A 25,803-nucleotide genomic window follows, 5' to 3' on the forward strand; every position below is an offset into this window, starting at 1 on the left:
GTTCGAACCATCCTTTGGTAATGCGTTTGGTAATGTTTACCTAGAGATACATTACGTGCACTTATTGCCAGAGTTCCATTTGAACCCCTTGATCTTATTTTTATTTCTGCATTGAGTGTTTTTTAATCTTTCGGGTGCCACTTGCAAGCAGTATGAGTGACGGCTTCTCAAACCAATACAATATAAGTAGAGGAGACAGTGATCAAACCAGTGACCTCTCACTGCACAAGTCAAGACCTTGGCTAACAATCAAAGGCCTGTTTGTCTGCCAGACTGAAAACGCTGCCCTGTATAGCTATGTGCATTACACTGCTCTGTAAACCAGATGCTACATCACATACTGTATACATTGTGTTCTGCTTTTCTTAAAAGGATGGAGAGCAGATGTCTTGTTTTAAAATATTGTGTGCAGATAGTATTTACACAGTGTACACACACACAGCATACTAGTTTGCATGTTAATGTTTGAATGTACCTATAATGTACCTAAAAAGTACAGTGTTTTAAATGAATAAACACATTGTGTAAACACCTGCACATCAAGTCAAGATTTATGTTTAAAACATGATTTGGGTTGTACGAGAACAACCCAAATCATGATGAAATCAACACCTAAGTACTGCTGAAGGTTTCACTACTGAATGAAATCAAATTAGCAATTAAAATAATTGAAAATGCTATTGCCTGCCAGAAGTGAAAATGACACCACTAAAATGTTATTATATAAATCTAGCAAATCATTACAGGCATTTTCACACAAGCACTTTCAGCACATTACATTGACACATTCTGTTTTGGATAAGTAACAGCCAAAAGGACACTCACCGTGTGCCCAATAGCCAATCATTAATGTATTTTTCTATTTTGTTTTTTAACTCTACAAGAAAAAGCCCTACCTCCTGTATTGCTTTTGTTGCTTTTGTTGACCTTAAGAATAACCAGCAGCCTCGCATCCTGGGTCAGTAACTCCTGCAAATAACTAGGTGCTAATCCATTCAGGGCCTTGTAAGTTAACAGCAAAATCTTAAAATCAATTCTATACTGGACAGGGAGCCAATGTAAAGAGTCTAGATGAAACAAAGACATTTATTAGTCTCTCTGCATCAGATACGGAAATAATTGGTCTAAGTTTGGCTATATTTCTCAAATGGTAAAAAGATACTTTAGTAACTTCCCTAATATGCGTCTCAAATGATAGATCACAATCAAAGATGACCCCAAACTCTTAACTTCTAGTTTAAGTTTTGATGACGGACTGCAAGGGGCGAGCCCATGTAATCCCACGTTTCCTTTAAGTTGGTTCTGTGATCCCACTAGTATAACCTCTGTTTTATCTGAATTCAACATTAGAAAATTCCTGGTTTTAGGGACAAATATAGCTGGGTATCATCAGCATAGCAATAGAGGTTCACTAAGTGTCTGCGGATAATGTCACCTAACAGTAGCATACATAACAGCAAGGAACCTACAATGGAGCCCTGTGGAACACCATAGACAACTTCCGATAATGCTGATTTTACCTCCCCAATTGAGACAAACTGAAACCTATCAGAAAGATAAGATTTGAGCCAGGATAGGACAAGGCCAGACAGTCCTACTGTGTTTTCAAGATGATTCAGTAGGATGGAATGGCCTACAGTATCAAAGGCAGCACTTAGATCAAGAAGAATGAATACTGATGGAAAGCCCGAGTCAGAGTTTATCAGCAGATCATTCACAACTTCTCAAATATACCATTAAGAGTAATCAAAGAAAAAGCTCCCATAGTAGCCTTAATAAGTGTAGTTGGCAAATTTCTGCTTGGTTCCTCCTTAATAGTGGAATCTCATTTCAGATGTCTAGTATTTTATTTTTAAAGAAATGTAAGAAGTCATTGCTGCTGTGAGAGGAGCCATTGCCAAGGGAAGGACTATTAGAGGACGGATTAATTCATTTATCTAGGGTAGCAAAAAGTCTAGGATTATTTATATTTGTTTCAATTAAATTAGAATGTTATAATGAAATCTGCTGTGAAACACCACATTCAAAAGCAATGTGTTACAAAATATATATATACTAGTCATTTTTATGTTACTCTGGTTTTTGTACTTATTAATGAAAATAATATTCTGCTTCACCGTGGGTGGCTTCACCTGCTTACAATGAACTACTGTCAGTTTCTAAGGTTCACAGCTTATCTGCATAATGTATTAGCCAAACAGAAATGTTGTATTAAAACATCATGTTATGAATAATGAATAAATCTTAACAAACATTACATTTGATAATACAAATGTGAACCTTGTATTACTAAATGTTAAATTCAAGCCAACATCCTTGTAATCACCTGTCTTATTCAATAAAAGTTGCTGCAAAAAATCAATTAACACATACAGATATGTACATTGTAAGATGTATTCCTTTTGAGTAATATCAGTTCTTGGAAATCAATTCCCATTGAACAGTTGTGTGGTTCAAAGAGTAAGTAGCGGGGTTCTGAAAAATACAGCATTAGGCATCCACACATGTTGCTACAACTGTTTAAATAACGTACCTGTAATTTTTCTTTTCATTGTTAACAGCCTGACAATTTTTTACACTTATAACTTTAAAGTCTGTTTCAAAGCTCTTTTCAAAATGTCCGCTCTTGTGCACTGATAGTGTAAGGATTATTGCCCACATTGTCAAACAGGTAACACAGCAATAACGATCCATGATGTGGTGCGGAACAGAAAAGCCAGAGCACATATCTGAACAACAGGAAAACCGCCATAAGGCTGTGAACTGTATGCCCAGTCATTTTTTGTTGAATCTTTGTAAAAGCTAGATAAACCATGAGAAGATTCTAATTTTGAGGGCTTTATTTTACATACTCCAATGGTTGCCAGCAAAAATCGTGTGCATTCTGTGCATTGGAGACAGAGTTTGAAAAGCTTTAGAGGGAAACTTTACAGTGCAAATCCATTTCACACTTTCCTCTAGCTGGTTTCATGTGTGTTTTATTAGATTACTTCACTCCTACGACCTACCTGAATTTCCATATATAAATCACCATAATAAGGATGGGTGAATCAAAACTGTTCTTTATTTGGTTCTGTTCCAGTTTAAAACTGAGGTCTGTGTATGTTGGATTAGTAGCCTAACAAACTACGATCTTAATAGTGTAAAGACACATCACTGTTTTTCAATGTGTTAGACCTTAATTTAAATGTCTTGGACCAAAATTCACTCTGCAAAATAATAAAATGCCCCTACTGTATAAGCAAACATACTACACAACTTGTCTTGAATCTGGTGCCACAGCATCTAGGTGAAAAGGATTACTGAGCAGCAGGAGGTCATGAACTCTATCTTGTCAGTATGGCTTCTGACTCACCTTACATTCTCGGGTTTCTGAGCTACAGGCAGCGTAACTTAAACCAGGTATTGTCCCCAACTTGCTATGAAACTGACACCAGTAATTTACATTTTCTCATCTCTTATATATGACTGAGAATATAATTGAACCATGGACAACCAAAGAGAGATAATTACCCGAGGAATACCATTTATACTGCTGCATCACCTTACTGCATATAATATGGCATGTGTTTCCTAAAAAAAAAAACCTTTACCTTAAAAGCTGAATCATAACTATAGTACATTTCCTAATAGAAGTCATGTATTTTCAGTTTACAAATGGTCCTTTGGAAATGTCTGCCTTCAATGTCAGATATTCAGCATTCCCTTTAGTAACTGCTAAGCATTTGAGATCAAATTACAACATGTGTGCATTTGTATTTTAATCACAACAGAATACAATAACTCAGGTTATATCGTGTAGCCTTTAAAGAATCCTTATTCTTTTTCACAGGAAACTATGAAACCACAAATAACTCCTGTACCGTACATAAAATATGTATCTCAGCAGTACGTGGCTGGTCACTTCCAAATCACTATGCTTTTACATGCATTAAAGCCTTCACTAGAATAAAAATAAATACATAAATAAATAAAAATAGGTTTGCAATAGGTCAAATATCTACCAAGGTGTCCTGTCAAGTATTTCAACATGGTATACCATACCTCCCCATACTAAAGCATACATGAATTCTACTTACTTTCCCATTTCATGCCATTCTACTGTATCCCCTTATCTTTCTCATTCAACTCTCTTCTCTCATGCATTTTTAAAGTCCTCACTCTCAAATGTCTGTTCTTACTCATACACTGTAAATGGATGTTTCTAGCCGTCCATAATGGGGAGCATTTTAACATTATACAATATGTGTAGTTCATAATTTCCATAAATCACTTAAATGTAAACTGATATAATGATTGGGAGCTGAAAAATGTTTTAACAGTTGCTCAAGACTTATACTGTAATAGTATGCTTACAGTAGGACCCAATTTATCGACACCTCTATTAAGAAGCACTTGAGTTTATGTTCTTGTTGACAGCCTGCTGTCTACAGCAATATCTGTATCTGAATGAAATATGTGTAACATAGATCTACAGAGATCTGATGACCTCCAAAAATGTCTTCATTTTTGTCTCACCCATCTTAAAACATGAAATCATAGAAACAGAACTTACTGTAGGTTCTCTGAACTTCATACTGTAGATTGGCATATCCATTTCTGACACCTTCTATTTCCTTTCCTGCCTTTTTTCTATATACAATATTGACTTATCATTGTACTGACACACTAAATCTTTCTCCCTGGAATGATGCTTTATATTTCAAATAAAATGAAGGAGACTATATGTCGTAACTTAATGTTTGTGTGTGTGATTGAGATGAAGTGCAGGAGTGTTACAATCAATCAGCTTGAATTGTTTCAAACAACTAATAAGGATTCTGACAGTATGATAAAAAAAATAATATACAGTAAAATACAATGGTGCATAAACTCAGATCACGTTTTATTTAGTGAATCAGTAATAAAAAAAAAAAACAATAGCTGTACCATTATGAATTACACGTTCGATCATTCTTTTCATTGCATGAAACACTAAATGTTAGACCTGACCTGAACTTTTTATGTCCCTTCAGACTTCTTTTCTACTTGATTTGACACATGTTTGCACAATAATGTTTTTTTTTTTTTATTGTTGATTGAAATATGAACCCACCATCAGGAAAACTGAGACTATTGGATTTCAATAACAGAATGGCACCAGTACCACAGGGCTTTTCTTCCAATTATGTTTTATAGTACTTCTACAGTGCTCATATATACAGTACTTTGTGCATACTTTGATTTGCTTTCATCAGTAACAAATCAAACCCCTTTGCTGTCTGAATGTTTGTAACATACATGCTATGACAGTGATTAAGTGCAAGAATTGCACTGAAAGGCTCTCATTGATTTTGTCATCATGACTCTAGTGTGCTGTGAAATGTGCACTCAAGATGGAGCACAAATGTTACCGTTTACAACATTTAGCAGCAATTAAAATAAATTATATATATATATATATATATATATATATATATATATATATATATATATATATATATATATATATATATAAATGTGGCAGGGCAGAAACCCTGCTGCTGTAAAGAGTGTGTGGGATTATAAGATTGGCAAGGATGGGGTTAAATCTGTCCCTGCCAGCAATCACAGGTGTACAGGATAGTGTCACAGCCCAGGCTGGTTACTGGCAGGAGAGAGACCCAGAAACAAAAGCTGTAGTTCAAGCACTAAAGCGCACATTTATTAAACAAACACAAAAACAGGAACAAAATAAACATGGCACGAGGGCCAAAATAAAGGTTCAAACAAAAGAACGAATCACTTGTAGGCTCGGCATTAGCCTACATTACACTGTTTAAAAACAATACAAAAATGACAGCTCACTCGCTCACTCACCACATCCACACCCACACTAGTTATACCATAAGCGTGTGTATATGTAGTGTGGGATACATTTTTGTTATCTCACTCGAGTGGTATAACATGATTGGACAACATGAGTGGGCTTATGATTTACTAGGACATTCTCCTGCGGGGAATAAAAACTATACCACGAACGATCATTCCAGTATCCTCTCTCTCTCTCTCTCTCTCTCTCTCTCTCTCTCTCTCTCTCTCTCTCTCTCTCTCTCAATAGCTGTTGTATCTTTGCAATTACTGATCTGTAATACCACAATTCTATACATATTTTATTTTAGTCCCCACTGGTGAATGGCCTACATTTGAAGTCCTTGTTGAACGCTATATTTTTTTTTAAATAAAAAAATGTGCTAATGACCCTTTCTGCTTTGTTTAGTCTCTGATTTCCTATTCAGTACATAATAAACTAAATACATATGTTCATTAACTGTACAATAAGCAACACTGATTTCAAGAAAAAGAAAAAAAAACTCTAAACAATAAGAGACAATATTAAACTGTGTATGTTACGTTTTTTCCACAAGCTTTGGTGTTAATATAATATATAAGGAAATGTTTGTAACTGGAAGGAAACATGAGGATGTCATTGTGAACAACATATTTACCATCTTAAACCATCTTCAATTAAATGGACTGTCATGGGTATCATTACCCATATTTTGGATTGTAGCCCCACCAGTTAACACAAGTGCTGTCAGTAACAAATGATGTGTCATCCATCATGTGCAAAACTATTGTTTTTTTGAAAAATGCATTCAATTCCACATGCCTTGACTGGTCCACTTTAGGCCAGGCATCTTGCTTTTGCAGGGATACTATGCCTTGTGACCAACCATCAAACTTTAGAAGAGGTCTATTTAAAAAAAAAATACATTAAGTAAGATTGCACACATTGCTGTTTATCTTACGCAGTATGATATATAGAATTCTTATGTTTTTTCACTGAAAAATGAATATATTTTCTAAATGTTTGTAATCTGTAGCAAAGGAAAGCTCATTGCACAGTAGAGAACGGTTGAGGCATAGTTTCTTCTGCCACACAACACAACATTTTGTATACAGTAAAATGACATCATATTTCACACAAATTCGAAGTGCTATGCAGTTGTGAATAAGCAGCAGGTCATAAGGCACACGTGTTACGCCATCGATGGGTCACATGATTATTTAATGTGTTAAAAACAGCTTTGCCATTTACCTCGGTGAGCATGGGATAAGGTGATAAAATGAATTGACATGGTGCCAGACCCTACAGCTACTGTGATGATGCCTTCAACAAAACTGAATTCACACTGTTCACCTTGCAGCCCCATGACCATTATAAAGGCTTTACAGCGTGGTCCAATTACTTCAGACTGAAATGCAAGACTCCAAAAAGCTTACTAAGAATGTCACTTAAACAAAATAACACAAGAACAAGACACGACACAAGAAAGTAGGCTTATTAATTATATTTCAAGATATTAAATAGCCAATCGGGAGATTAAAATAATAATGTATAATACAGTTCATGATCCTCTAGGGATTAAACAAACTAAACTGTACCTAAAAAAAGATCCACTCCGGTAGCACTTTGCCTTAGACAAGCTGTACAGAGCAGTGCTGCATCTTAATGAGCCCAACTCTGCTGACTGCGATGGTAACCATGGCAGCCATGTTACGGTTGAGAGAACTATTGATTACCCAGAGGAACAAGCCTTCACTCAGATATACCCCAAGAATGCAAAGAAAAGGGAACCCTTGAAAGTGAGGAAAATGCGGTTGTTTTTTTCATTGTCCAGCAAAACGTTAACGCTTTTAATGAAATGTTCAAAGAGGGAGGGATTACCAGATGTGAATGGTTTAACATTTCCAGTAAAGATTCTTTACAGCGGTTTCTCAGCTTTTTAATGTCTAGCGACTGAAGTTTACAATATGTGCCATGTTTCAATGATGTATATTTTTGTAATCATAATTATAAATGTTTCTTAAATGTAAAAATAACCTGCATTTAGATCTTGGATAATAAAAAAGTATATTTATGGTATATGATGTATATTATATAAAAAAAGAAAAGTACAACAAAATTGAATTGCATAACATTCATACTTTTTTTGTCACACTATGACTAACCTTTCATTATTACAGTTAATTCAGATAAAGCAATTGAATAATCCTTCCATTTATTTAGGCACTGCCAGACTTCTTTCTCTTGCCTTTTTTAGAGGCAACAGATTCAGTACTCACTGTATTTTAATAGCAATAATTCCTCAAAATTGGTGGACATGGAAATATGTAGAAAGTTTGGGTGTTCTATTTTGTGCTTAAGTAGAATGACACTGAGTGAAAAACAATCACCCAAGATGATTCCAAAATCAATAATCATTAAAAAAATAAATATTCCCATTTCACACTTGTCAGTATTAAACAATGGATATTAAGATACAACGCCTGCCTTATCTTTTCCTGTTCCATATAATAAGGATCAATAAGGCCAGTTAAAAGCACCAGATGGTGCATTTCTGCTCCAGGGAATCTAATTATTGGTTAATAATTGGATAATAGTAAATAGATTGAAAGGTTTTTATTCTGGCGACATGTGATGAAAGGTATATTGGAACACTATTAATTAAATTTACATCATTCATTATTATTATTATAGATTTATTTTCCATGACTAAACTCACTAGCCCTCTGGTTAGCATCTACCTAATATATGTACTAATAATACTAAAAGAAGGAAAAAAAAACAAACTAAAAAAATTCAGTTTTGCAAGTGCCCTCCCAAGATTTGTTTACTTAGGAGCTGATATGCGCCTCCAGCTGTCTGTGTAAGCCTATGCTTATGGTGACTGTAAGAGCCAAACCATGCTTGGTCTTTATAATGTATGAATAAGCGTTGAATGTGTCAATTTTGCAGCTCAATTATTAGAAAATCACGTGTTACTTCATATGTAATCTCTGTGTTATTAATGAAATCCAAAATAAAATATTACGTAATACAGACCAACGATACCTTAAAGACCAACTGCTTGAGGACCAGCTCCTTAACTGTGGCCCTTCACCTCCTTCAGAAGCACAATTTCACTTCTAGCCTATGGTTTTGATTTGTCAGACACTGGGCCGTGTACAAAAAAAAAAAACATCAAAACACCTGACAGAGAATCTAAGAGGTTTAAAGAAAATCTTCAAGGGTTTGCAGTGCCATGAAAAAAAAAACCCTCTGTACAGTGCCAATAATGTCTCTTAAAGCACACACATGTGAAGGTAGTGTTAAAAAATGTTGCCACATATTAAAAGTTTTCTGAAATGTTAGAAGAATATGTAGATTATATATATATATATATATATATATATATATATATATATATATATATATATATATATATATATATATCTTTTATATATATATACTGTATATATATATATATATATATATATATATATATATATATATATATATATATAATCCCCCCAAAACATATACTGTTATGTTTAATGTTGTATTGTATGTTATCGTTTGACTCAAATTGGAATATTACAATTTCTTTAAATCTAGTCTCCTCAATTGTATAAACATATAATGAAAAAAAAATAGGTCAGTTATATCCTCAGGTGGACCATTTCTATTTCTGGTGATATTTACTGCTGAGGTAGATGCAGGTCATGTTTGAAATGAAATGTGTTTTGTTTTTGTTTTTTTATTAAATGCTAATGCCCATTTAATCCCCTTTTGGTCAAAATTGTTGCTTGCTGTATGCATTGTGAACTAACAGGTGGAAGGTTATGCACTTTTAGGAGTGGCACAAATGTAAAAAAATGTTTTACCTACTTTGCAGTTGACAAGATTTTTTTGCATCATAAAACACCCTCTGGATAAAGCCTTAAAGAGCCACTTGAGATTTGTATAGATCAAAGTAAACACCTCCAGGAACAGCTCCACTCTGATATTAAATTTAATGTTGAATGTGTACCTAGCATACTTGTGATATCCTTCTACAAATGACAGTCACACAATGTGGCACACCTCCTGTACTACAGATAAATCTACAGCTTCAGTAAGTCATAAGACAGATAACGAGTGTGTTCTGAGTAGTGTTTAATAAACAACTATCTTGTTTCCCAAGATCAAATAATTATCTTGAGAAATGACACACATTTTAATCAAAGACCTTTCTACTGAATAGCTTTTAATACCTGAAGTAGAAATATAGGCAAATATCACAAACTATCAACACTGCATCTAATATTATATATAAGTTATTTTTTTTAACCAAAACAAATACACATAACTGTACAGGACTTTAAAAAGAGCAGTTAAAAGATACAGTAACCATGAGAAATCCACCAGCATATTTGCTTTTAAAAGGAATTATTTGGAAATCATAAGTGATTTCAAAAGGATTAAAAACATGTCATTCATATGACAGTTTATCTTTAAGTAAAATAAATCCAAGTAGGGATGATTGGGTTATTCCAGTAGATAGCAAACTGTGTTTTGTACTTAATATGCTTAGAAAGAAAAAAAAAAAGCTTTATTTCCTTTCACTGATTTTATACACACAGATGAGTTTGAGCCAGCTACAAACCTTCCAAGAATGTTGATTAATGATAAATGCTTTCAAACTAACACTGAAGTTGTTTATATCACACTGCTTCTCCTTTTTAATGGTTTTTACTTGCATGTCAGGTGCAAATGTATATAAAAGGATGGTTTTTAGTAAACACATGAGAGGAGAACAGTGGTCCACATGGATAGAATCAACTCTACTCCAATCAAGTGCTGTATTTTACATTTCTTTCAAAATAACAGCGGAACTGTTTTTAAGGAGGGTAAACATTAAACACTTTCCCCTGGTTTCACAGACCCCGCTTAGCACAAATCTTGAAATTACTAATATTATCTAAGACTAGAACGAATCTGTGAAACCAGCCATTAGAAATACTGTATTGTTTTAACTATAGTACAGAACAAGTTGTGTATACAGACAGTAAATAAGGTTACTGCCAGAGAACATATAAACATGAACTTTTCCAAAAGATGATCTGACATGTCAGTGTAAAAATATTTAAACTGCGGCTACAATTATGATACAAGTATGGAAACGTCTAGCTTAAACATGTGATAAAGATTTCAGTATCTCTTCTACACATGGCTTGTGTGGTTAGCTCTGATGTCAGAGATTTGATTCATCTCATCTCATCTTCCAGCAGTGAAACATCAAATGACCATAAAAAAAAATAAGAATCTCCAAAGACTGAAGACTGAAGTATATGAAGGTCATGGGGAGTTTAGAAACATGTAGTTCAGAAAATGTAAAAAAAAAAAAAAAAAGTGTTTTCTTTTATTGTAGAGACATATTTAAAGCATGAACATGACACTCTACCATGCCTGTGCAACATCTTCAAGGTAAACCTGACTGTGATAAAAAAAAAAAAAATACTAATGATATATTTATTGATATACTCTTAAGGGTAACAACTATTAGAGTAATCACCAGATTAATATGGCTTCCATAAAACACCATGATGTGCCATATACTATAGTATTTTCTACAGGTTATTCTATAAATCTATATAGAATAGATTATTTATATATATATATATATATATATATATATATATATATATATATATATATATATATATATATATATATAAGATAGAATTTTTGTTTTATAGATTAAAATAAATATACAAATCGCAGTTGAGGGTTACATTGGAAGGATGCAATTAATGAAAACGCGATCCCCAGAGCATCTAGGTCTGCAGCCTTTTCTCACCTCTTTGCTCTTGCATGGCTCTCGTCCTCTCGTTTCTTCTCTGCTCTATCACAGCAGGACTGCAATGTTCCCTTAGGGTTGCTGAGGAGCTGTCAGCGAGGAGGATGTCCTACTCCTCTGAGTAAAATTAGTTTCCTTTCTTTGAGCATTTGGCTTTGCTGGGCTGCTCTAAGCCAACTTCTATTGGCCTGTGTTGCTTTTCAGAAGTGCAAATAAAGCACAAATACACGTCAAACTCATTTAGATGGTATTACATGTAATAAAACAACAACAAAAAAAAATGAAGTAAAAAGAAAGGGAATAATCGCACATATCTCGTTGATAACAGTACTTTTCTAGACTTTGGAAAGGCGCATTCCAAATGTGGAACGTCTGTAGCGGGTAGGCCAGTGCCAATTTGGTATGACTAACATCGTTCCATGAGTCAAAATGGGCCAAATTCAAGGCACAAACTAAAGAATCATTAATAATTCTTAGCATATGGTCCTAAAGACCATAGCATCGAATCCCTCGGTTGAAAAAAATAGTTTAATACAAAATACTTCTCATATAATAATTATAGGTAGTTATAGACTTTCTTTGAAAATGAATTGATTTGAAGTTAAGAATCGTAACCTTTCACCTGACACATTTGTTTATGAAGTTCATGTTACAGTGTTGCGATTCTGACGTTATCATGTAAAAACTCTTCTTTGCAGCTTAGGCTTTGACAAAAAAGAAAATGATCAGGATGAGGAGTGAAATGGATACTAAAGTTCATAAAAGGTAGTGAAAAAAATTGACAAGCTTACAAGTACGGTGTTTTATTATATTGTTTTAATTAAGCCATGTTTAGGATAGCATGGTTGTGCTGTTCATTATCACACTGTGATATTATTTGCATGCAGCATAACTCAGCCCAGTTTGCCTTCCACTGAGATTTTATCTATTTCATCTTGATTCAATTACTTATGCATGTACTTCCATGGCAATAACAAGTAAGACGAATGATGGGCAGACATATTTTACTATTTTTCTAAGATAAAATGATCTGGGAATAAAGTTGCTGTACTGCTGAAGTGAAATCCCCTGTAGATGATGGAAGTTACATTTAAAATCAGTGACCTCAACCTTTCAGCAGAGCACAAATAGCTATAAATCAGAAAAATGGTATATATCTAAATAAAAAATGTAGTCTGAACACATTGTTCTAGTTTTGTTCACTGACCTATATATTGACATATACGGTTTTTCTAATAGATCAGGGCTAAAAATATCAGGATGTGAATTCCAGCTCAGAACACCCAGTGTTTGCATGCCAGCTGGTGCTTAGAGCAATGCATTTCTCCCTCAGGTTGTATCTGGCTGTCTCATCTGCTGAGAGATGAGATTCACTTCTCTCAAAAATCCTTACTCTAATCCCACCACATTTCTCTGCTCGTTCTAAATCCATTCACCTGTGAGATAATTGGTTGAATTATATACAGAATGCAGTGTTAAATACAAAAGAGATACAGTTTAAAAGGAACCCAGGACTATGAACTAACCTTCCGGCCATTGCTGCAATTGATGGTATTACAAATATCAAAATAACCATGTTTATTTAAAAAAGACTGTTAATTGACAAAAGCCAAAAAAAGTTTTGACTTTTTCTTTCATACTGCCTTTGATATCTGTCTGCTATTTGGTGAAAGCAAGAATACATGATTTGGCAGCTAAAATAAAAATATTGAAAATAAAAACTCCACAGTTACATTTCTAGTAAATATTTCCATTAAGGTTCACTATACTTGTATTACAATTAGTCATAGCAATATGTTTAGGTGCACAACACACACTATTTTCCTGATGTATTACACATGGACAAGCAGAAAGAACAAAAACCTTGGGTGCAGTGAATTTTTACAAAACTCTTTCCAGAGTTAGCTGCAGCTGGACAGGGCTCATCACCAGTGTAACATTCTCTTAATACACTACTGATCTGTTTTCAAAATGAGCAGTGCCGAGGTTTGGCTGCACTGCCTAGGTCTAATTGAAACGACACAAACTCTGACATGCACCTGGTTCTGAGGAGCTGTGTTGCAGCTCCCAAAAGATAAAGCAAAGCACAGCCAACACAGTCAAATCTTATCTTGGACTTAAACATGTTGGCAATGATCGTTCTCTGGTGTACGGTCATGGTCAAAAAGTCATCATAAAAAACTGGAATTGTAACTGTTGCTGCACAATAATAACATTGCATCGGTTTCACCGAAATCCCTTCCTCTCGATTGCTGACAAGCACTGTGCATGTCTGGCATGCCTTGTAAAGCTTATAAATAATATATTGTACATTACAGAGCACAGACATTCTGCCTTTTCAAAAATCAACTGCTTAACACTGCTTTTCTGCAGTACTAGAAAGAGGAACAAGCCTGGCGAGTACAGTGAGAAGGGGAATCACTATTTGAACTGAAGGGATGTTTGGATAGGGTCCACTGTGTGGCATGGAGGGGGAAAGAAATTTGCTGGAAAGGAGAGACAAAGAATCTCTTCTGACAATAATTTAATGTTTCATGCCAGGCTGCCATCCCACATTCATTTCGTGTTTGTAGCTGTGTAAATGTAACTGTGAGGCATGTCTGTTTACAGAACTGTAATCCAACAGAATCAGGTATACCATTTATGCTAAAATCCTGTAAACAGGATGAACCAGCTCTTTAACCCCAGGAGATCACCCTTTTAATGTATAAGCATTTATTTTTAAAATGACAAGAAAGGTAGTCCTTGCAGAATAAAAGCCAAACTTCATGATTATTTAAAAAAAAAAAACTATACAGTATAACGTCATTGATGTGTCTTAAACATTTAATCCAAAGCCTTATTTCACAGTCATAATCTCACTGACATTTGATCATGATAACTACATTCACCACACTCAAAGCATGACAATCCTGTGCAAAACTTTAACTCAATCCTTTTGATTGTGATTGACAAAAGGAGCAAAACAATGAACAATGTAATATATTCTTTAAATATTTGATATACATATCGCCAATATGTAAAGTAATAAAACAGGGATCTACCTTTGCCTTTACCTACAGAAATGGAGATTGCGGTCCAAGAGAGAAAAATGTGCATGATATCCGCAATTGAAGAGCAATGAAAAAGGGGAAGGATAACACATTATAACCAATGACAAAGCAACACGCTGTCATCAACACTACATAAATGCATATGCATTACTACAAATCAATGTAGTAACATGGTGTTAAACACTGTTAAGCATACTTGACACAGCAAATGAAAACACACTACATGCAATGGCAAACTCACATAATGCAACCAAATGTAATTAGTAAAAACAAAGAGGAAACAAAATCAAGGATACCATTGTTTACCCTGGCGGGAATTTGAAATGCATACATTTCCATTCAATGATAGTCCAGATGAAACTGGCTTTTACTTTAGGATTTTAATGCATGCATGTGATCCAAGACATTTAAAAAGCACACCACGTAGGCTTTGCACTTTGTCAAAAAGCCTTGTGCATATATAGTTTTTTGCAGCATATATTACAGTCATGCTTGAACAACTAAGAACAATCTTTCCACTACTGTATAGCTTCAATGCAGCAATAGAAATTACTGCATTAATGAAAGGTCTACTGAGCACCTGTGCATTGATCGCATTTTCACACACTGCAAAGCTTTCAAACTGAGTAGCAGAAGAAATTACCAAGGGACAGATAAAGAAAATGAGGAAAGCATACCTTGTTCACCCATCATCAGATGTGAGAAACCTTGAAGAAGAAGAAAGATAGGGAAATTGAAAAATGGAATGCAATACTTTTGGTATTGTGATGTCACATACTTCATAAGATCAAGTATGGCATCAGACACACTTAAGGCAAGCTTTTCAAAAAAGCTTGAAAAGCTGTCTGTTACAGAGAAGAGGTCTGTGAATTTGATTTAATTGGAACAATCTGCAAATCAAGGAGCTCATTCCTATTAGTGTACCATCTATTCACATGCTTCTTAAAATGAATGTCATGGATTTTTACAAGGAACTCATTATTTCAATAGCAAGTAATTTTAAAGAATTGCCATTAAGAATATTGAAATGTATGTTATAAAGAAAAATACTATTTTTAATTATATAATGGATTGACGTAGATTATCATAATAAATTAGTGCAAATACATTATTTATTTTTGTTGAAATTAGATCATTAGTATACAATAACCCTTATCTGCTATTACATGCCTGTGTTTGAATAGAATCCTGACAATTATATATAAAATGTATTTTTCTGAAAAGTAATTCTGATTAAAAAATTTAAAAAGTCTGAAAATAATGTGGAATATTGCTATTGGATTAACTGCTCCGTCATGTAAAAACAGACGAGCGCCGTTTTTAAGGAAAACTGACGTTGAGCTGAATTTGAACTCGTACTCCTTCCTCCCATGCTCGCTCCTTCTCTTCCCTCGTCCCTCTGTGGTGGAACCAGCTACCGGTTATCCTCAGGACTGTTCTGTCTTTTACTGCCATCTGCCATCTTCTCAAAACTCAATTATTCAATCTTTATTTGTAAATTCCTATTTATATATCATTTTGTATTTTCTTTATTTATAATTATTTTGTATCTATTGTATATATGTGTTTGTTTAGCATTGTTATTGACTGTAATTTATATATTTTTATATAAATTTGGATAAAAGCGTCTGCTTAATAATAATAATAATAATAATAATAATAATAATAATAATAATAATAATAATAATAATAATATTAAATGTATTGTATAATTCAAGTTAATGGCTATTATAATTAAGTACTAAAAGGAAAGTGAATAACATAAACACCATTCAAATCTATTCAGTAAGTCGCCCATTTGTTGATTTAAAGTGCTTTAAAGAACTCCCAGCAATTAATTTATATTTGCATTAGTACTGTAGATAAACAAAAACATGGCAATGTTGATTCAATTATTGCTTCATGTTTGCCAACCTTGAAAGCAATTAACCATTTACCAAAATCAAGGATACCATTGTTTACCCTGGCGGGAATTTGAAATGCATACATTTCCATTCAATGATAGCCCATGTGAAACTGGCTTTTACTTTAGGATTTTAATGCATGCATGTGATCCAAGGCATTTAAAAAGCACACCACGTAGGCTTTGCACTTTGTCAAAAAGCCTTGTGCATATATAGTTTTTTGCAGCATATATTACAGTCATGCTTGAACAATCTTTCCACTACTGTATAGCTTCAATGCAACAATAGAAATTACTGCATTAATGAAAAATGAAGAAACCTTGAAAGCAATTAACCATTTACTTTTTTAAAAGGGTATCAACCTTTAGTAAGTCATTTAATAAGACTGTAACCACTAGGGCATTCTACTCGGAGGGCAGATTTGTTGTCATTAGTTATTTCTTTCAGCTATAACTTCATCTTCCTTATTCTGTTAAGTAAGCTGCAGTATTTGGACATATATTACTTTATAGGATTTGGGCTAGCTCTTCTTTATTGTTTTGTTTTGTTTTTTTTAATTTAGTGTACCCCATCACTGTTTCCCTTCACCGCAGCAATTCCCCACACAGCTCAGGAGAACTGAAGGTTCAGTGGATGTCCCCCAATACTACGACCAAGCCAGCCTCTTTTACACCCAGGTACTCGAGAGTGGATGTCAGCAAGCTACCGACCTCTGGAGGACAAAGGTGTCCGCTTTTGAGACCGCTGCTTTTACTGTCCCCTCCCCCCCTTATTCTGCTTTCAGATGTGATTAGATATGGCTTTCATCCTCAGGAATGCACTTCTCCTTTAGCTTTCTCCTACTGAATTTATTTTAACTTTATGGATTAGTTTTAATGTCCACCTATTGCAAAACGTTCTGAATAAGTAGTCACTTAGACAGTAAATACATGACGGACAGAAACGCTATGTAGAATACGATGTGTTAACACATCAGTTGTCCCTAAGGACATCCTAGTAGGAAACAGCGTGCCAACTGTGAGATACTCAGACACTCACCTGGAACATGGTTGACTTCTGCAGTTGTGTTTGAAAAAAAGATGGAAGAAAATTCACCATTAGAAACACTCTTTGCACTCGTTTTTGCATGGAAAGGCTTTCATGCAAAACATATAGCACACTTGTGCACATGCAAGTGACTTATTCACTGTGCATGTAAATAAATCACTTGAGAACAAACTGATCATCTTATCTGTCCAGGATTTTGGAACCAGATCAACACTCTTAAAACCCATTTAAAAAGAAAAACTCAGTAAGACGACTTAGAGAATATTATTAAATATTCTATTACTTGTATAACACAAAATACCCCACATACAATAATCTCCATAAATTCAAACAAGTTTGAAAAACATGCTCCCTTACAGTGGAAAAGAATTTATGATGTTGCAGGGCTTGTGTATAGCATGAAGAACCAGATTTCAGCTCTTTACCTAGTAATTGTATTTTCATTGCAGACACACAACCTTTTGGGTAATATTTTTTGGAGTTGAATGGCACTTTAATGAGCTTTGTTTTGGATCACCATAACACAGATGAAGGATAGTCATTGTTAATAAATGCATTGAGTATGGTTTTTATTGCACCAGGTATAAATACAATACAAATAAACCATGATAAAACTGACTGCCTTTTTCTCTTCACTTTTACACTTGTAGAGAAGACAACAAGAGAACAGCGAGCCCATTCCAAAGAAGACCTATTATCTATTATCTGCATTTATTGTGTCTAGCATGTAAAGATCAACATTTGGAATGCTATTGGATGTGAGATGGGCACTTTATGAGTAACTTTATGTATTTTAAACATTACGGAGTACTTTTCCCTGCTTGCTGATAACTTTCTTAATTGCCCTTTACACAAATAACCATTAACTTAGTAAGTCTATGAGAGTCTAATGACATGTCTAATTCTATTAGATGCGTTTAGTACTTAGTAATCAGTGATTTATTACATATTAACTTAGTCCAGAAGCAATTAAGTTGAAAATGTTTGAACTCTACACACAATATACTGGAGATCATTTATCTCCATTATCTGTTTTATCACTTGTCTTGATTGTTTTAAACTTTACAGATGCACAGGACACCCCTGAAGATATGCCCGGTCTGTGGCTCCCATGGTATATATCTTGCCTCAACTGTTAAGTCTTTTGTGTTTCTGTCTATTTTATGCTATAAATATCCTGGCTTGTTATAGCTTACATACATTTGGACCTGATGAGTAGAAAGGACTGGCAAGCAGCCATTAACACGAGAACAACCAGAAAATCTGCCTACATAGAAGGACTGAGGAGTCCTTTTTGACTCCTACTGTGTTTGTCTGTCTTATAATTGCCAGTGGTGTGATTAAAATACAATGGTCATTTCTGATAGTATATTTTTCTACTACTGACATTGCCTCTTCTGAAAATGGGAATATAACAAAAATACAAAGTCAAAGATCTAAACAGAATGTCATATTTGATGAGCATATCTAGGGTCTATATACCTGGTTAGCACAGAATATTTCTGAATGAATATTATTTTTTGATGATGTTTTTCTTTTTACAAATTACAGTGTTCCCTTCTCCGCCTCAGTACATGACTAAATGTCAGATCTCTCATCAGAATAATTGAAATAATGAATGTTGAATTGGGAATGCTCCAGTCAAATACTGCATCAATATATCATTTAAATAATTACACATACATAAGTGATATTAATAAACATTAATGATATAGGTGGTGCCTGAAATATTTAAAAATCTTTAGCAACAGCAAGATATGTATACATTGGTCAATCAACATGAATTGCGCATGATCCTAAGCACATTTTTACGCTGATTGTCTGAACCTCTGTTAGTAACTTGAGCCCTTCAAAGACAGTTTTACATTTCACTCTAACTCCCATATCAGTAAACTGCAGCAGTGAGCCAAAAAAAAAAAAAACTATCATAAATCATGAACTGCCTGTCCCATCTATACTCTATAAATCTGCGGCCAGCCTTAAGAACAGTGAAGTCTACTATTGATGTCCAGCCCCTAAAATGGGAAATGTTCTTTTGACATTAGCTGCATAACTCAGATACTGCCAAAACAATATAATTAAAAATTCTGGAATACCATATTAAAACAATAACTAAATCAGACATTTCATAGCTTAATATATATATATATATATATATATATATATATATATATATATATATATATATATATATATATATATATATATATTTCATTTTACTGCTAATGTATTAATAAAATAATATCTTAAAAGTTTATTTGAGGGGAAAAAATGAATTCATATTTCATATTTAGCTTGGAATTGTGTGTTTGCCATAGCTGGACATCTTTGTTTTATTTCCTGAAAACGAATACATTTCATCCAGAATCATTTGTGCCTTTTTGAAATGTTATAGACAGTTACAAGCTTCACACCCCAGGTGTGTGTCTGCAATGAAGAGCATTGGAATGTAGGCCTGGTCACACAGTCACCTTACTGCTTCTGATTACTGTTATTTGCGTTACCCAAATAAACAATACACTCAGTAACGGAAAGAGGGGTATACAGAGAAAGAAACCATTTCTAATAATGTATTTATTACCATTCAACTGACTTTTTCTATAACAATATTGTATCCACAGATGGATATTACATTTAAGCATAAGATCAATCTGGAAAAAGATGATTATGTTCTCCCAAATACAAAAAATGTAATAGGGAAAACATATAGCCTTAAAAGGAAACTGTGTCATTTATAAGACTGAATGACCAGACATCTTTAAGAAAAGATGTGAGAAATAGAAAGATAAACACTTTATTTGAGATAAAAACCAATATGTACCTTCTGAATTCTGTAAGGACTGCAGAATCTAAACACATTTGATGAGAAAAAGAACTTAAAGTTGTAGATTGTAAAGCACCTCACTTACTGCCAATAACACCAATTGCCTGGGGTTTAAAGGGTTTTGGAAGGTAAAACACATTTTTAAAACTCTCAGGTCTTCTATGTCAGCTTAATCTCTCTGTATCAAACTGGAGTTAATTACTAGGGCTGTATTTCATATAACGGCCTGTTTTGTGTGGATTAAGATAATATTTTAACCCAGTATTCTGGGCCATCACACATCCTTTAGCAAACACTGCTCTCAAACAAACACAACATATTTACTACCTGTAGACATACTACCTGTTCATTGAAATTGATTAATTCCTATATATGCCCAATACACTAACCTTGCCTATAAATTACCTATAAATCCTCAAAGTGCAGTATAATGATATTTAGATTACCCATTACAGGTATAACAGCTCTGTGAATATGAAATAATATTTGTAGCAACCTTTTATTGCTTCTCAGTTTTTATATAAATAATAGTTCAACATTTGTTTTCTTAGAAAATCTTAGTAAGTGACATAAATGGCAAGATTATTTTAACACTTTTTAAGCATTACTCAAATCAGTTAGCAACTTGAAATACAGCAATAAGCATTAGGCTTGCAAAGGTCAAAAACACTAAGCAAATAAAAAAATCATGAATTAAAACTGATAAGAATTACATAGAGTGCTAATATGAACTCTGTCACATGGTCCGTGGAGAGCCCTTTCAGGTTTCATTGATTGCTGGGAAATCTTCATAAAAACAGTAGGAACCATTTTAAGAACTACATTTCTTTTATGAAGTAAAAGTTTATTTCTTGGCTGTCTTTATAGGGTGTCTAGAATGTCACTTGGACACTTTCTGATTAACAACGAGGTCCAGCAACACTATTTGAATTTAAAGACTGACTCTATATAAATGTTTCCTTTTTTTCTTTTAATTTAGTGTGCAGATTATTTTACCTCCTGTTTTTCTCCCCACTAGGATGAAGAATTATGTTGTCTCACCTCAGCTCAGGATAACTGAAGGTCAATGGGTGTTCTCCAATCACAGGACCAAACCAATTGCCTCTAAACACCCAAGAGCTCTACAGTGTATTTCAATAAGTTATTGGCTCCTGGAGGACAAAGGTCAACTCACCAGGTGCCTGTTTTTGGTCCACTCTAATTTTTCTACAGTTTTCATGACTTTATTTTTCTGTGCTGCAGGTATAAGAATAACTGCTGCACAGAAAGTCATTTAAGGACAAAGTGAAAATAAAGTTTGAACACAGAAAAATGATAAAGCGCTTGTGAAAAAATGGTTGTGCTGATGGGAGGAAAGAGTTTCCTGACTTGGTTACTACACCATATAGAAAATCCTTCTAGGCAGTGGTTACACCCATGTTCTACAGCAGTAGCTACATTTACTCTAGAGATACCCTGTGTTCTGCAAGACCACCCTTAATGTACTACTGAGATCTTTTCAAGTCAAGTTGAATTACAAATAAAGAGTCTGTATTTTTTAAAATAATTTTTTTGACTAAACTATGAACATATAACCACAGTAAATTGTACATACTTGTTTCTTCAACCTAGAGGCAAAATCAGCATTAAATAGCAGAATGTGTTTCTCAATGTGAAAACAAAGACAATTGTGGGGTCATAAAAGCTACATCATACAGATATGATGCAGACATCAGCAATGGCTCCTTGATATTTTAGTTTTCTGCAAAATATGAACAAATATTTTCTCTAGAACAGTGCATAATATATTTTAAACAGCCTTGGATCAAGCTTTAACAGCAGAACATGGCCATTTTTTAAAAGGTTTTATAGTCCTCAAAGCCTAAAATATATGTATTAAAACATCTGAAAAAATTTAATAAAATATGTTAATGAAATCTCCCAACGAAAAAGTGCTTCAATAAAGCATGACAGGACATCAAAGACAAGTTAGAGAACAGAAGTGTTACACCTTGAGTAAGAAATTAATCAAATGAAAAAAAAAAAAATCCTGAGGAAAAAAAAAACATTTCAGGAACCCAGTACTTTGTCCATCTATGGCTGTAGAGGGAAGGAGCTGTGACCAAATGTAAACCGGAAAACCTGAGTTTACAGCACAAAAAGGACTGCATTTTAATATATATATATATTGCCCTGTTAAATGCATCAACGAATGTATAATAATAAGGTAGGAACTAAATTAACAATAAAAACATAAATATTTTTAAAATGTTCTTCACCACATTCAATGACCATTCCTACCTTCACTGCAGAATCGTCCCACATATCCCGTGATGGAACAATCACACTTTGGTTCCCCATCTATTATCGAGCAACTTCCACCATTTTCACATGGATTTTCTGTGCACATGCCTTCCATGCCCAATCTTACAGCTTGACTGCCAAGAAGGTTGGGCTCTGCGTTCCCATACTTGAGATCTGTGATAATTCCTTTAAACAATGGCTGGTCTTTCACTGGGGGCAGAGTCAATGCAGATGACCGGATATCCAATGGAACCCCTCCAATGAACAGATCACTAACAATTTTCATGTACTGCCTCTGTGGCCTGACCTCATCCGCTTGTGTTTCACTGTCCACTACTAGGACAGTTCTTAGATTGCTGCGACTCAGCATGACAAAGTGCCAGTTGCTGTCGTTCACCCTTTTATCAGAGACAATGGTGGTCTCTGCGCAGTCAATGCTGAACTGCAACTGCATTTTCCCTTCAACTATCATCAGCTGGAGAAAATCACAGTATCCGCCATCATCGAAATAGAGAAGCAGGGCAGTGGAAACATCTGTTTTGATTTGAAAGCTTAGGTCACTTCTTGTGCTGGCATCCCAGCGGAGGTAACGGGCCCACTGTCCAGGAGTCCCTGTAAACTCAAGGCCAAAACACAGGCCAAATAAAGTATTGAGCAACAAGTGTGTCTTGAATGTGAAGCACATAGGATTCATTGTAAATTGGGAAACTATAATCCTTAAAAGCAAGGTATCATTGAATTTGCTTTGGTTAAAAAGGATGCTATATCCAATATATCCAACAATTTATATTCAATTTGACACAGGTTAAATGATATGCTAGTCCAATGAATGATTTTTAAAGTACTGGTTGGAATCCCAAAACAACACCAGTCCTAAGACTGTTTAAATTATAAAATGCTCCAAATTGTGTTTAACAATGAATTATGATTATCTGAAGGTTTAATCCTCTATAGGCCAGGGATGTGAGAAAGTATGGAGGGAAACAGTTTCTTCAAGCAATTAGCAGAGGTTGGAGCTAATCCTCAGATTGTGTAATTCATGACACAATTTAGCAGGCTGACAGGAGAGATGATGCTTTTGATTTTCACCAGAATAAACACACCATTCTTCATGTTGGCTTGGAAATTATTTGGCCCATTAGAAGTAACAACCTGGCTTCAGATCTTCAAATAATCAATCTGAAAAGAAAAGAAAAAATGAAGAAATTAATAATTACACATCTTCAAAGGGCATTTTGGGAGAACATATAAAGTTGAAAGTTCCAAAAATAAATGGGTTTATTTGATTTCTAGACAGGTACAAATGTTAATGTCATGATTTAGGTTGGTGGTCCGAACATCTGCTCTGTAAGGCCTGTACAGTTTCTATTAAATTAATTTTACAGCACCGAAAAATTAAAACTGCAGTTTAGTTAAAACGTTATTTGTGGTATAATGTGTTTGATGTTTGAAGAGCACTGGCCTACTCCTACTGTATTTGGCTTATGCTAAGATATAGCCGTTTCAACCAAAAACTACAGCAAGTGTAGAAAATGACACATTCAAACATGTTAGGTTGCTTTTTAAAGGTATTGCTGCATAGCCCTTTATCACTTTGCTGCACACACAGCTGTAAATGGTTAAAGCAGTTGGCATAAAAATCTAATTAAAAGTTTTAAAGCTATTTTCTCAAAAAGTTATTTTGTGTTATCGGTCATCTAGTCCGAAAATTACCCACATTATTCTTATGAAGACACAGCTATCAATCAATAGCACAATGCCTTTTTATCTGATGACGAGGAAATTAAAGGCTTTCCACTAGAAATCCAATGCAAGAAATGCATTTAAAACAGATAGAGAATGTATGTCCACCCACATATAAAAATGTATTCAAATCCTGAACAGTATATATTTTTTCATGTGTGGTAACACAGGGCTTTTACTCTTAAGCATCTGAAATTCTTACTTCATAGGCCTAGGCTTTTGTCGTTATGTACAGTGGATTTAGCTTTTAAATATGTGGGAGCTCATTGATTCTTGTACAGAAATTGGTTCAAGAATTTAAAAATAGACAAAAATAGACCTGGAAATGATTTATTTGGGGCTTTACCAATTTTGAACAGGTGTGCTGTTTTGGTTTTGAAGTAAGCAATCTTGGATTAAGCATAGGCCCACAAAATGCATACACTTTGACTGATTTAGATCTATAGGACATGATTCTCAGAAAAAAACATGCTATTGTATTTTTTGTAATACATGTATATTTATAGGGCGACTATCAAAATGTTTTCGGTAAATAGCGGATCCTGTTAAGGTTTATGAGATTTGCTCGGATGATTTGTTGCAATATTTCAGTTTAATAATAATGGCTATTTGAATATCAAACTAATAATGCATTTTAATTAAGAGTAATATTGTTTGAAACAATGTGTACATTGGAACAGTTGCCATTACAGTTAATGAATATATAGTAAACACCTTAACTTAATTATATCATTTAGAAGAAAAAAAAATGACTTTGGCTTTGTGTCACACTAAGCAAATAATACAGGGGTAACTACTATAGCTCATATTTCATGGTAAAATACTAAAAGCAATTGAATATGCATACAATATACTGACTTTACTGTCATTGGCATAGGCAGCAGTCTCTTTTCTTCAAGAGACAATAGCATGACCAATCTGAATGGGGCAAATAATGTGAAACATAATACAGGCTTTTAACCACCTGCCTTGCATTGTTAATTTAACTCAAACAGAGAGCTATTAAGTTCTAGTAACTGGCACTGTTTGTAGTAGCATCATTCACATCATTGGGACATCCATATGCTGTGCTCTTTTTGTTAAGGGGGCTGCATTGAAGAGAATGGGGCGAAAAGGCTGTGGTATAGGTAGAAAACCCCATTTACATTGTATGTAAAGGAAATGTTCTATTGAGATGTTACATGTAACTGGGAAACTGGAATGAGGATTTTTATTTTTATTTTTTCCAGTAACACACATCCTAATAATTCTTGCATGCTCAGAAAATGTATTTATCACACTGCTTAATTACTAATTTACACAACACTCATATGTTACATCTGGAA

The 25,803-nt window shown here is 34.2% G+C and overlaps 1 protein-coding gene across 40 annotated transcripts in view; it reads right to left on the minus strand.

The window, feature by feature from the left end:
- Positions 1 to 25,803, minus strand: part of LOC117421848 (neurexin-3) — a 295,839-nt gene that overhangs the window by 265,659 nt on the left and 4,377 nt on the right. For 33 of the 40 annotated variants that reach the window (XM_058987787.1, XM_058987793.1, XM_058987771.1 and 30 more), the window contains 3 exons: positions 22,733 to 23,914; positions 17,620 to 17,637; positions 15,355 to 15,384 (listed from right to left, as the gene is read on the minus strand). In XM_058987787.1, coding sequence (XP_058843770.1) covers positions 15,355 to 15,384; positions 17,620 to 17,637; positions 22,733 to 23,429 — 745 coding nt within the window. In that variant the 5' untranslated portion in view covers positions 23,430 to 23,914. The remainder of the gene's footprint in view (positions 1 to 15,354; positions 15,385 to 17,619; positions 17,638 to 22,732; positions 23,915 to 25,803) is intronic. The other 7 variants (XM_058987789.1, XM_058987774.1, XM_058987795.1 and 4 more) reach the window with 2 other exon arrangements.

Source organism: Acipenser ruthenus, chromosome 15, assembly GCF_902713425.1.
Source record: "Acipenser ruthenus chromosome 15, fAciRut3.2 maternal haplotype, whole genome shotgun sequence".
Taxonomy (NCBI): Eukaryota; Metazoa; Chordata; class Actinopteri; order Acipenseriformes; family Acipenseridae; genus Acipenser; species Acipenser ruthenus.